The sequence below is a fragment of the Engraulis encrasicolus genome, chromosome 15 (assembly GCF_034702125.1).
Source record: "Engraulis encrasicolus isolate BLACKSEA-1 chromosome 15, IST_EnEncr_1.0, whole genome shotgun sequence".
In the NCBI taxonomy this organism is placed as follows: Eukaryota; Metazoa; Chordata; class Actinopteri; order Clupeiformes; family Engraulidae; genus Engraulis; species Engraulis encrasicolus.
The window spans coordinates 47,592,763-47,603,931 of NC_085871.1; the positions used below are offsets into that span (position 1 = coordinate 47,592,763).

General features: G+C 44.3%; 1 protein-coding gene across 1 annotated transcript in view; it reads left to right on the forward strand.

The window, feature by feature from the left end:
* Nucleotides 1-639: 639 nt before the first annotated feature.
* LOC134464307 (protein mono-ADP-ribosyltransferase PARP12-like) overlaps nt 640-11,169 on the forward strand; it is a 16,841-nt gene continuing 6,311 nt past the window's right edge. Inside the window, exons 1-5 of the mRNA XM_063217774.1 lie at nt 640-1,023; nt 9,185-9,320; nt 9,549-9,822; nt 10,390-10,437; nt 10,855-10,981. Coding sequence (XP_063073844.1) covers nt 716-1,023; nt 9,185-9,320; nt 9,549-9,822; nt 10,390-10,437; nt 10,855-10,981 — 893 coding nt within the window. The 5' untranslated portion in view covers nt 640-715. The remainder of the gene's footprint in view (nt 1,024-9,184; nt 9,321-9,548; nt 9,823-10,389; nt 10,438-10,854; nt 10,982-11,169) is intronic.

Sequence of the window (11,169 nt, forward strand, 5' to 3'; positions counted from 1 at the left end):
TTAAACAAGAACAGGGTAAGGCACAGTGTAGTTGCAACACTGATAGCATTGTTCTACAAAGAGTGAAGAAGAGGACAATGCATTAAAAAGTATACCAAAAAAAGTAGCAAAAAGTAGGCCAAATTAGAGGCGTATGTGACGGAGGTCTTCTTGCACCTGTTCGTCCCCCTCGGGGCGCAAACCTGTGACCTCGTCAAGTACATCGGATCGGAAATGGGAGGTTAGGTTTCATTTCCTCACTGTGCAGGGGTGGGGTGCAGTCGGTGCATATTTTATGATGGGGTAAAGTCCTACTGGTGACACAATATCAACACAACAAGCCCTGCCAGACAGCTGGTAGACTTGCTCACACTGACTTGACTGTCTCCTGACTCACAGCACAGCACAGCACAGCACAGCACAGCACAGCACAGCACAGCACAGCACAGCACAGCACAGCACAGCACAGCACAGCACAGCACAGCACAGCACAGCACAGCACAGCACAGCACAGCACAGCACAGCACAGCACAGCACAGCACAGCACAGCACAGCACAGCACAGCACAGCACAGCACAGCACAGCACAACACAACACAACACAACACAACACAATAAAATACAGCACAGCACAACACACAATGCTACAGAGTGAGTTAGAGTGGGCGACGAGGAATATACAGCTGTCCGCAGTGACGGGCGACGTAGTGGACGAGCAGAAGACCTCTCTGAGCACCATGCAGGGGACGGCGGGCCCAACAGCAGAATCCCTCGTCTACAAGGCCACATGTGCCCACGGCGGGCATCGAGAGCTGTCTGCACTAACCCAGGAGCTATCAGGGCAGCTCCCGTCGGGCGAGCTAGACCGGGCACTGGGGGACAAACAGCTGTTCGCTGTGACGTGCGGAGCGGACGGACAGAAGACGGTCGTGGCCAAGACGTCGGTGAGGCTGTGCAGGGCGCGGGAGTGCGGCAGCGACTGCTCTAATGTACACCTGTGCAAATTCTACCTGCTGGGCGAGGACTGCCCGCATAACCGTGGAAGGTAGGTGAGCCCATGAATGCAGAAGTTACAGGATGACTTCATTAAATATTGATGATGGCAATGTGGTGATCAAAATACACGCTTGCAGTAATATTTAAGGTTGTCGGCCACAGCAGCTGATTCAACTATTTTGCATGAACATCGGACAGCCAAACCCCTGTACACACAAACTATGGCCCCAGTAGCTGAGGTCAGATTTGCATATCAGATTAACTGTGTCAATCTTGGGTTTGGAATAAGAAGGGACAAAAAGGCAGACTCTCTTCTACAGTACCTCAGGTGCAGTCACTGTGTGCAATCAGCTGATTCAGAGCTGGTTGGATCTTAATGATCGGAGAGATTTAAAAAAAAAAAAAAGAAAAAACACTGAATCTCTCCAAACTCGGGTGCAGTTGTTGATTTGACCTGTCATTAGGATCATCTGTATCAGAACTGGTTGAGTTTATTGACACCTGTGATACAGGTTAGTTACAGTATATCACGAAAGTGAATACACCCCTCACAGTTTTGCAGATTTTTGAGTATATCTTTTCATAGGAAAGCATTACAGAAATTTCACTTTGACACAATGATTAGTGACCTTTTAATAACATATTTAACCGCTTAAAGTTCTTGTTCACTCAGAAAAAAACTAAATACAGCCACTAATGTTTGAACATGTACTCACAAAAGTGAGTACACCCCAGATTAAAATCCGGTAGAGAAGGGGCTGTGTTGGCTCGAATCGTCTCGAAATGAAACGAGATGAAAAGGGAGGTCATCAGTGTGCGTTTCAACCTTTCTTTGCATTGAACTTTTACATTTTGAGTCTGCATTTGGCTTAAATAGATTGGTGTGAGATTTGAATGCAATCCTATGGAGAATATCAGGATCTGCTTCAGTAGTCACAGTGCATGATGGCATGCATGTTTCTTTTAGGTGTATTTCAGATTGCCAATGTTGACAGCATTCATGCATCCTGAAACCATGTCAGTCCCACTACCATGCTTGGCTATGGAGAGGATACAACTTTTTTGTAAAACTCACTTGTTTACCACCACACATGCTTGACACCATCTAAAGCAAATTTGTTTATCTTGGTCTCAAGAGAGATGGACAGACCAAGGATATGGATCACTGGAACCATGTCGTGTGATCTGAAGAGACCAAGATAAACAAATATACTTTAGATGGTGTCAAGCATGTGTGGTGGTAAACAAGTGAGTTTTACAAAAAAGGTGTATCCTCTCCATAGCCAAGCATGGTAGTGGGACTGACATGGTTTGGGGATGCATGAATGCTGTCAACATTGGCAATCTGAAATACACCTAAAAGAAACATGCATGTCATTATGCACTGTGACTACTGAAGCAGATCCTGATATTCTCCATAGGATTGCATTCAAATCTTACACCAATCTATTTAAGCCAGATGCAGACTCAAAATGTAAAAGTTCAATGCAAAGAAAGGTTGAAACGCACACTGATGACCTCCCTTTTCATCCCGTTAAGCTTCCCAATGCCCCCTTGACCTCATCCTAAGCTTCCCAATGCCCCCTTGACCTCATCCTAAGCTTCCCAATGCCCCCTGGACCTCATCCTAAGCTTCCCAACGCCCCCTGGACCTCATCCAAGTCTCCCAACGCCCCCTGGACCTCATCCAAGTCTCCCAACGCCCCCTGGACCTCATCCAAGTCTCCCAATTTCCCCTTTACCTCATCATGAGCCTGACAACGCCCCCCCCTTACTATAAAAAATTGTAAATGAACTAACACACACAATGACATCTAAGGACCACCCTACGGCTCCCCAATGCCCCCTGGGTGGGCTGTACCGCCCCCGTTGAGAAACACTAGGCCAAAGAATGTCCTGATTTCCACTGTGCAGACTTGGGATAGGTTTCATTTCCTCACGCTATAAGGGTGGGGTGCAGGCTGGTGCCTATTTTATGATGGGGTAAAGTCCTACTGGTGACACAATATCAACACAACAAGCCCTGGCTGCCAGACAGCTGGTAGACCTGCTCACACACTGACTTGACTGTCTCCTGACTCACAGCACAGCACAGCACAGCACAGCACAGCACAGCACAGCACAGCACAGCACAGCACAGCACAGCACAACACAACACAACACAACACAACACACGATGCAGCTAAATGAGTTAGAGTGGGCAGTGTGGAAAAAACAGCTGTTCGCAGAGACGGACGTAGTGGACGAGCAGAAGACCTCTCTGAGCCCCATGCAGGGGACGACGGGCCCAACAGCTGAATCCCTCGTCTACAAGGCCACGTGTGCCCACGGTGGGCATCGAGAGCTGTCAGCGCTAACCCAGGAGCTATCCGGGCAGCTTCAGCCAGGCGAGCTAGACCGGGTGCTGGGGGATAAACAGCTGTTCACTGTGACATGCGGAGCGGACGGACAGAAGACGGTCGTGGCCAAGACGTCGGTGAGGCTGTGTCGGGCGCGAGAGTGCGGCAGTGACTGCTCTAACGTACACCTGTGCAAATTCTACTTGCTGGGCGAGGACTGCCCACATAATTGCGGAAGGTAGGTGAGCCCATGAATGCAGAAGTTAGAAGATGACACAATAATGCAAATAAGTTCCCTAAGGTAGTGTGTCTGCTCTACACAGTAAAAAAAGAACTGTTGTTTTTACGGAAAATTGCTGGCAGCAGTGGTTGCCAAAGTCTACCTTTAAACAAATAACGGTATATTTCCTTTTTACATTTTACGGTAAGATTATGGCAGCAGTGGTTGCCAAAGCCTACCATTAAATAAATAACGGTATTATTTTTTTTACATTTTACGGTCAAATTATGGCAGCAGTGGTTGCCAAAACAGATTGGACAGATTATATTCAGGTGAGTTCAATTATAGAGTTACAATCAGACAACTGATTGGACTGATTATACTCAGGTGAGTCCAATTATAGAGTTGCAATCACAGACAACTGATTAGACTGATTCTACTCATTGGAGTCCAATAAACATCAACTTAATTAGATACCTAAATAAATGCCCAATTGCCAGATTGTCTAGTGCTGGCAGGTGGACCAGTCTAGTATCATCAATGAAGGGTATGCAAATCCATTCTTTTTTTTAAAAAGGCCTGAAAATAACCTTAAGGAAAATGAAGGCCAAAGATAGCGGGGCAAGCAAGCTAACAAACAATTAGCAAGTTAGCTAGTTAGCAAGCCACCATGCAGCCACCCTTACAACGTGACCTGCTAGCCGGGCCGGTCAGGTGAGGGCAGGGCAGGCCAGCAGCCGGCCAGCCGGCCAGCCGGCCTTACAGCCAGCCAGCCAGCCAGCTAGCTAGCAACCAGTGAGCAGTACAATGCAACAGTCCCTGTTTAAATACATGTTCAAGTGAACCATGTGACCCGAGTGATGAAGCATTTGGCAGGTGCAGGCAGTAAGTTAATCATTGCATGACAGCCCTTAGCACTCAGGTGAGGTCAGGAATTGATTGATAGATTGATTTGGATGGGGTAGAATGACAGTTTCAAATAGACTGGGCTACTTCTCAAAGTCCAATAAGGGAAAAAATTATTGCGGTGGAGAATTTTTCGCAGGATGAACTACAACACATGCAGAGGGTTGTACTCTAAGTTAATACTCATTGATGGCTACTAATCAAATAGCGTGTTGACATCAAACTCTGCCTGTTACAACCAGCCTATCAGTGGTTTGACAAGTTACACCTGGAACAAGTGCAATCACAAGAGATCTATTGGACTAAAAGAGGACAAAAAGCCTAACACGACCAGAAAGAGCACCCACTTCTTGTAGTATACACAATGTGAAGAAAAGCAGAACAGAGTTCTTTGTCTGTTGGTTCACAATTTGGTTCACTAACAGATGATTGAGTTTGGTTCACTTATAGGGGACTCAACAAAAATGGCTGCTTATGTTGGCAAAACATTTGAAAATTGGGGAGGCATGTTTTTCATAACTCTCAAGGGAGCCTCTAGCCAGCCTCTAGCCAGCAAGGCCACTGACAACCCCCCCCCCCATCCCCCACCACCATATCTGCGACTGAACATTCCACCTGCACTACTATACTTGTGACTGAACTTTCAACCTGCACTAACTCAAAACATGCACACACACACACACACACACACACACACACACACACACACACACACACACACACACACACACACACACACACACACACACACACACACACACACACACACACAAGCACACTGCACTTTCTGCACTAAACCCAAACATACACACACTGACACACACACACACACACACACACACACACACACACACACAGACACACGAACACACACACAAGACGCACACCGCACCTTCTACCTGCACTAAACACATACACACACACACACATACACACACACACACACACACACACACACACACACACACACACACACACACACACACACACACACACACACACACACACACACACACACACACACACACACACACACACACACACTGCTGCTGGTGTACTTGACAGACCTTTTTAATATTTATTTTTTCTTCAAAATGCTACTATTACCATGTCAGAACGCTATAAAGGACTTTTTTTTTTAGGAAAAGCACAAAAGCACAACAAATACCTCTTAATGTATGTCCTCTACAAGTCTTCTGTTGTCCAGTCTTGCACTTTAAATGTCTGTATGAGCACTGTCTATGTCCATACTGTCTTAAGTCCATGTATAAGTACTGTCTATGTCTATACTGTCTATGTCCTTACCTAGATTAGTCTATGTCTGTATGGGAAAGCAAGAAATGTAATTTCAAATTCTTTGTATGACCAGTGCATGTAAAGAAATTGACAATAAAACCTACTTGACTTGACTTGACTTGACTTGACTTGACTTGACTAAACATTAACTCTCTAGCTCTCTTAGCTCAACAACTCGGATCCAGAGGAGTCAAATAACACTCTGTAGTGTTGCTGCAACTCTTGATGTTTAGATTTTGGCTGAACACCAGTCTAACTCTGATCAATCGAACTCTGGCAAATTTGCTGTGTACATATGTGTACACCAGTGAAAAATGCAGTCATGTACCGTTTCTTGACTACTTCATCTTCACTTAACAGTATTTTCCAATATTTTCTTTTCAGTGAACAGTTCAGTATTTTCTACATATTGACACCAGTGAAAAATAAAGTTATGTACCGTTTCTTGACTACTTCATCTCACTTAACGGTATTTTCCAATATCTTTGTTTACAAAGAACAGTCCAGTATTTTCTACATATGACACCTGTCAAAAATAAAGTTATGTACCGCTTTTTGACTAAATAGTGGCTTGCCATATTTAGTACAGAGATAAACTGTTTTACATTTTACGGTCTCTGACTGTTGCAATTTGACATTTTTTTGCCGTAATTTCAACAGGCATTTTTTACAGTGTAAGAAGGAATGTGTCAGACATGACACACAAAATGTGTTGTCCAGGCTGAGCACACACAGCACACTTGTTAAAATTCAAAGTTCAGGATCAGCTGATTCAGTGCTGGTTGGGTCTTATTGGTGTTTAGAGTTTATTGACACCTCTGGTATGTCAGTTATGCTAATTATCATACATAGAGTATGAGTTTTGCTCCTGATTATTCAGTAATTCCCGAGTTGCCTGAACCTGCCAATGAGTGTAGGCTATCTACTGTCACCATAGAAAACTGTAACACAAAGCATGTCCTGTGTATTTTCCTGCTTTTCTGGCCCTCTGTCAATTACAGCAGTTATGTAAGGTCATCAGTTTATGACCTGAGTTGTGTTGTTATCCATGCGCTGGTTGGCTGAAGTGTGTATGTATCCTTATCCATGTCCTGGGGTTGGCTGTTATGGTTATCCATGTTCTGGGGTTGGCTGTTATGGTTATCCATGTGGCGGGTGTGTAGGCAGGTGCAGAGGCGTTTAACCCATTGATGCTGGATGATGCATTGGCCTAGGTGCCTGGAGCTGCATGGACACAGTATGCAGGCTCATGAGGTTCTAGATTTTCAATTTAAAAATGTAGGTGTGTTAGAGCTGAATGAACACATTCTAATGTGAGGGGAAGGTATTGGGGTTTAAATGCAACCCATTTCATGTTTTTATGTGCTTTGAAGGCTGAGCTTAGATTTTTATAGACTGAGGGCAGGGTTTTTTTCCCCAAAAGGGCTTGGGCATTTAGCAGTCATTTTTTACAGGTACCTTAGGCTAAAATGGGTTGAAGTAGCTGTAGAAGAGAAGTAAAATCCCTCATTAGATGTTGGCTGACGTGTGAAGAAGGTGTAGTAACACCGGAAAAGTTAGTCCGAGGTTTGCTCAAAATAAGTGTGTAGCCTCTTAGTGCAGATTGGGGTCGCCGGCAGGACTATTCACTATTTGCTGAACATGCTCAACTACATCATAACAACAGTGCTATGACAGTGCCGAGAGCCTTAAGCAACAGATTGAGACATAGCCATTACAATTTTGGGGACAGTAAGGTTATTACATAGGCTTTGTCAGTCATGGGCAGTCATGGGTGAGCGGTTAGGGCGTCAGACTTGCATCCCAGAGGTTGCCGGTTCGACTCCCGACCCGCCAGGTTGGTGGGGGGAGTAATCAACCAGTGCTCTCCCCCATCCTCCTCCATGACTGAGGTACCCTGAGCATGGTACCGTCCCACCGCACTGCTCCCCATGGGGCGCCACTGAGGGCTGCCCCCTTGCACGGGTGAGGCATAAATGCAATTTCGTTGTGTGCAGTGTGCAGTGTTCACTTGTGTGCTGTGGAGTGCTGTGTCACAATGACAATGGGAGTTGGAATTGGAATTTCCCAATTGGCTTGGCTTGTGCTAAGGGGTTAAGAACTAAGCTGCCGTGTGCTCCAGTTTTTATCATCCCACTGTGATGCATCTGCAAGCTGAGGGATGATGCGTATAGAGTCATAATTGAAGTGTGGCATTATCCATAGTCATAAATGTTCTTTCGATTAAGGCAGGGATGTCAAACTCAGGCCCAGGGGCCAAATTTGGCCCGCGGAGTCATTTTATTTGGCCCGCGAGATCATTTCAAATGTGTATTACAGTTGGCCCACAAACACCATTAATATATGGAAAACATGACTTAAAGGCAAAATTGTGTGCATCACAGGAATTATGAGTCGGTCCAGATTAGTGTGTAGGCCCTTACTAGCACACTGCAGTATAGTTTGCTTTACGTCTACTGTATTCACAATTTCAGTGTATTTTAAATATTGAATTTGGCCCGCGACTTCATTGCAGATTTTGATTTTGGCCCGATTTGAATTTGAGTTTGACACCCCTGGTTTAAGACATGGAGAGTGTACACCTTTTCATGTATGAAAGCGGCCATTTTCCCAGTCATGAAGAATGCTTAGAAATGGATAGTGGTGTGAAGTATTTGTGATAAAGGTAAATGTGATTTGGGCAGCATGAATTCTGGAAAGAAAGAGCTAAAAATCTTACACAGTGCACCTTTAAGACATCGAGAAGATCCACCATTTAATGTATCAAGAATTGCAATTTTTAATAAATACTTAATAATTGATGGTGGTGTGTGATAAAGGAAAACACTTGTGAAAGGGCAGCATGAATTCTGGAAAGAAAATATTACAGTACAGTGCACATTTAACACATAGGAAGACAATGAACGTATTAGCCTACAGTTGTCGTTATCCATGTTGTAGGAACGTATTACAGTTGTCGTTATCCATGTTGTAGGCGCGTATTACAGTTGTCGTTATCCATGTTGTAGGCGCGTATTACAGTTGTCGTTATCCATGTTGTAGGCGCGTATTACAGTTGTCGTTATCCATGTTGTAGGCAACTAAGAACTAAGACGTAATGAATGTATTACAGTTGTCATCATCTGTATGTTTCTTGGTGGGTGTTGTAGGCGCGTATTACAGTTGTCATCATCTGTATGTTTCTTGGTGGGTGTTGTAGGCACATATTACAGTTGTCATCATCTGTATGTTTCTTGGTGGGTGTTGTAGGCGCGTATTACAGTTGTCATCATCTGTATGTTTCTTGGTGGGTGTTGTAGGCACATATTACAGTTGTCATCATCTGTATGTTTCTTGGTGGGTGTTGTAGGCGCGTATTACAGTTGTCATCATCTGTATGTTTCTTGGTGGGTGTTGTAGGCACATATTACAGTTGTCATCATCTGTATGTTTCTTGGTGGGTGTTGTAGGCGCGTGTGCCGCTTCAGTCACGACCTGTACTCGGACCACAACAGCCGGTTGCTACGGCAACACCACCTGCAGGACCTGCAGAGGGAGGAGCTTTGCACTCTGCTCCTGCAGAACGACGGAACTCTGCTGCCACAGGTGAGATATGCAGAACCACACACCTGAACCCTGCTGCCACAGGTGAGATATGTAAACAACCCACCTGCTCTCTCTGAGGGGCGCACCTAGCCATTTTGGGGACCTACTGTAGGCCAAATATAAAAAGAAATATAAATCAAACGTAATTCTTTAAAAATGTCACTGATTGGCATGGAAAGAATGAGGGTGTTATTTCAGTGTTTTGTCTTCTTTTGTTGTGTGTTTCAGGTGTGTTTCACGTACAACAGAGGATCCGGTGAGTTTGGCTTCTGCCCTGACAAAGATGGCTGCCGCCGGCTACACGTGTGCGAGAACTACCTGAGGGGCACCTGCCACACGGGAGACTGTGACCGGTCACATGACTTCTTCGAGCCTCACCCAATGAGAGCGCTGCAGGGGCGGAGCCTGTCCAGCGGAATGGTGGCGTCCCTGCTGCCAGTGTTCCGGAATGTCCTGGCGATGCGGGATTCAACCAATCAGGGTGCTCACGGCAAACCAAGAGGTAACCCTGGATAAGTTAATCATACTGCATGGGATGGGCATTGCCACTGCCCATTGGCACTGTACGATTCAATCCGACAATGATTCGTCAGATAACAATTTGATTCGATTCAGTGTGATTGTACGATGCAAGTTCATTTGCACCAGAAATGTCTGCGGAAGTAAATATGCCACATCGATTATGGCATTTGAATAATTGATTATGTATTTCCCAGCCCTGCATTGTGATGCATTGCCGAACTGATTATTGTTGACACCACTAATAATCATATGATAACATGATGAAAAGCATTGAATCCCATGGTGCAATTGCCCCCTCCCCGCAGTTTTATGTATGTATTTGTAGAGTACCATTTATTAATAATTTTGTTAAAATTAATAAAATTTGTCTGTTTACATTCTATCATTATTTTATGTAAATATACATATTTACGACAGTGTAAACAAAGTCCAAATCCAAAACACCCCCAAAAGAATCTGTAGTTTGTAGTCAAGTAATCCATAATGCGGCTGGAATTTCTTATGGAAATGCCTCTAACTAATATATATATCCGATTTCATTTCACAGAGCCCGAGATATGCCTCTATCATATCAAGAGCTTCTGCAAGCAAGGAAGTAAGTTGCAAAGGCATGCCGGGTATTACTCTGGAGGAACACAACATATTTCCTCTGCCCATTGGCAGTTTTGTTGAAACAAAATGTATTTACACAGTAAAAAACTATATCAGTGAGAAGTCATGATAACTTATACAGATAATTAATTCTGCCATACACTGTAAAGAAATCAGCATGGTTCAACTGGAAATCACAAGTTTACCAGCTGCCTCATAATTCAAAGTTAATTTAAATCTTTATTGTAAGTTGTTTGAACACAAAGCTGCAATTCAATTCAAGTCAAAGCTTCCAATAACTTACAATGAGGATTCCTATTAACTTGGATTTCTGAATCAGCTGGTAAACTTCTGATATTTTTTTACAGTATTTGCAATGTAGTCGAATGTTAATGAATGTGTGTGATGGCGCCCCCTGTAGACAGGTGTGTGAAGGTGCATTTCCACCTGCCGTACCGCTGGGAGTTTAAGGATGGTCAGGGCTGGTCCATGCTCACAGACAACGAGGCCATAGAGCGAGACTACTGCCAGCCCTCCAAGACATACAGGTGAATGGAAGGAAACATGTAAAACAGACTTAAAATCATATGGAAAAACAAACACACAAAACACACAATAAACAAACAAGCAGATGACTATGTCTTTGTATATACTGCACATGCTAGGCTAGAGACTACTGCCACCCCTCCAAGACATACAGGTGATGTTTCATTCAAGTAAAGAGAACTTTTAAAAC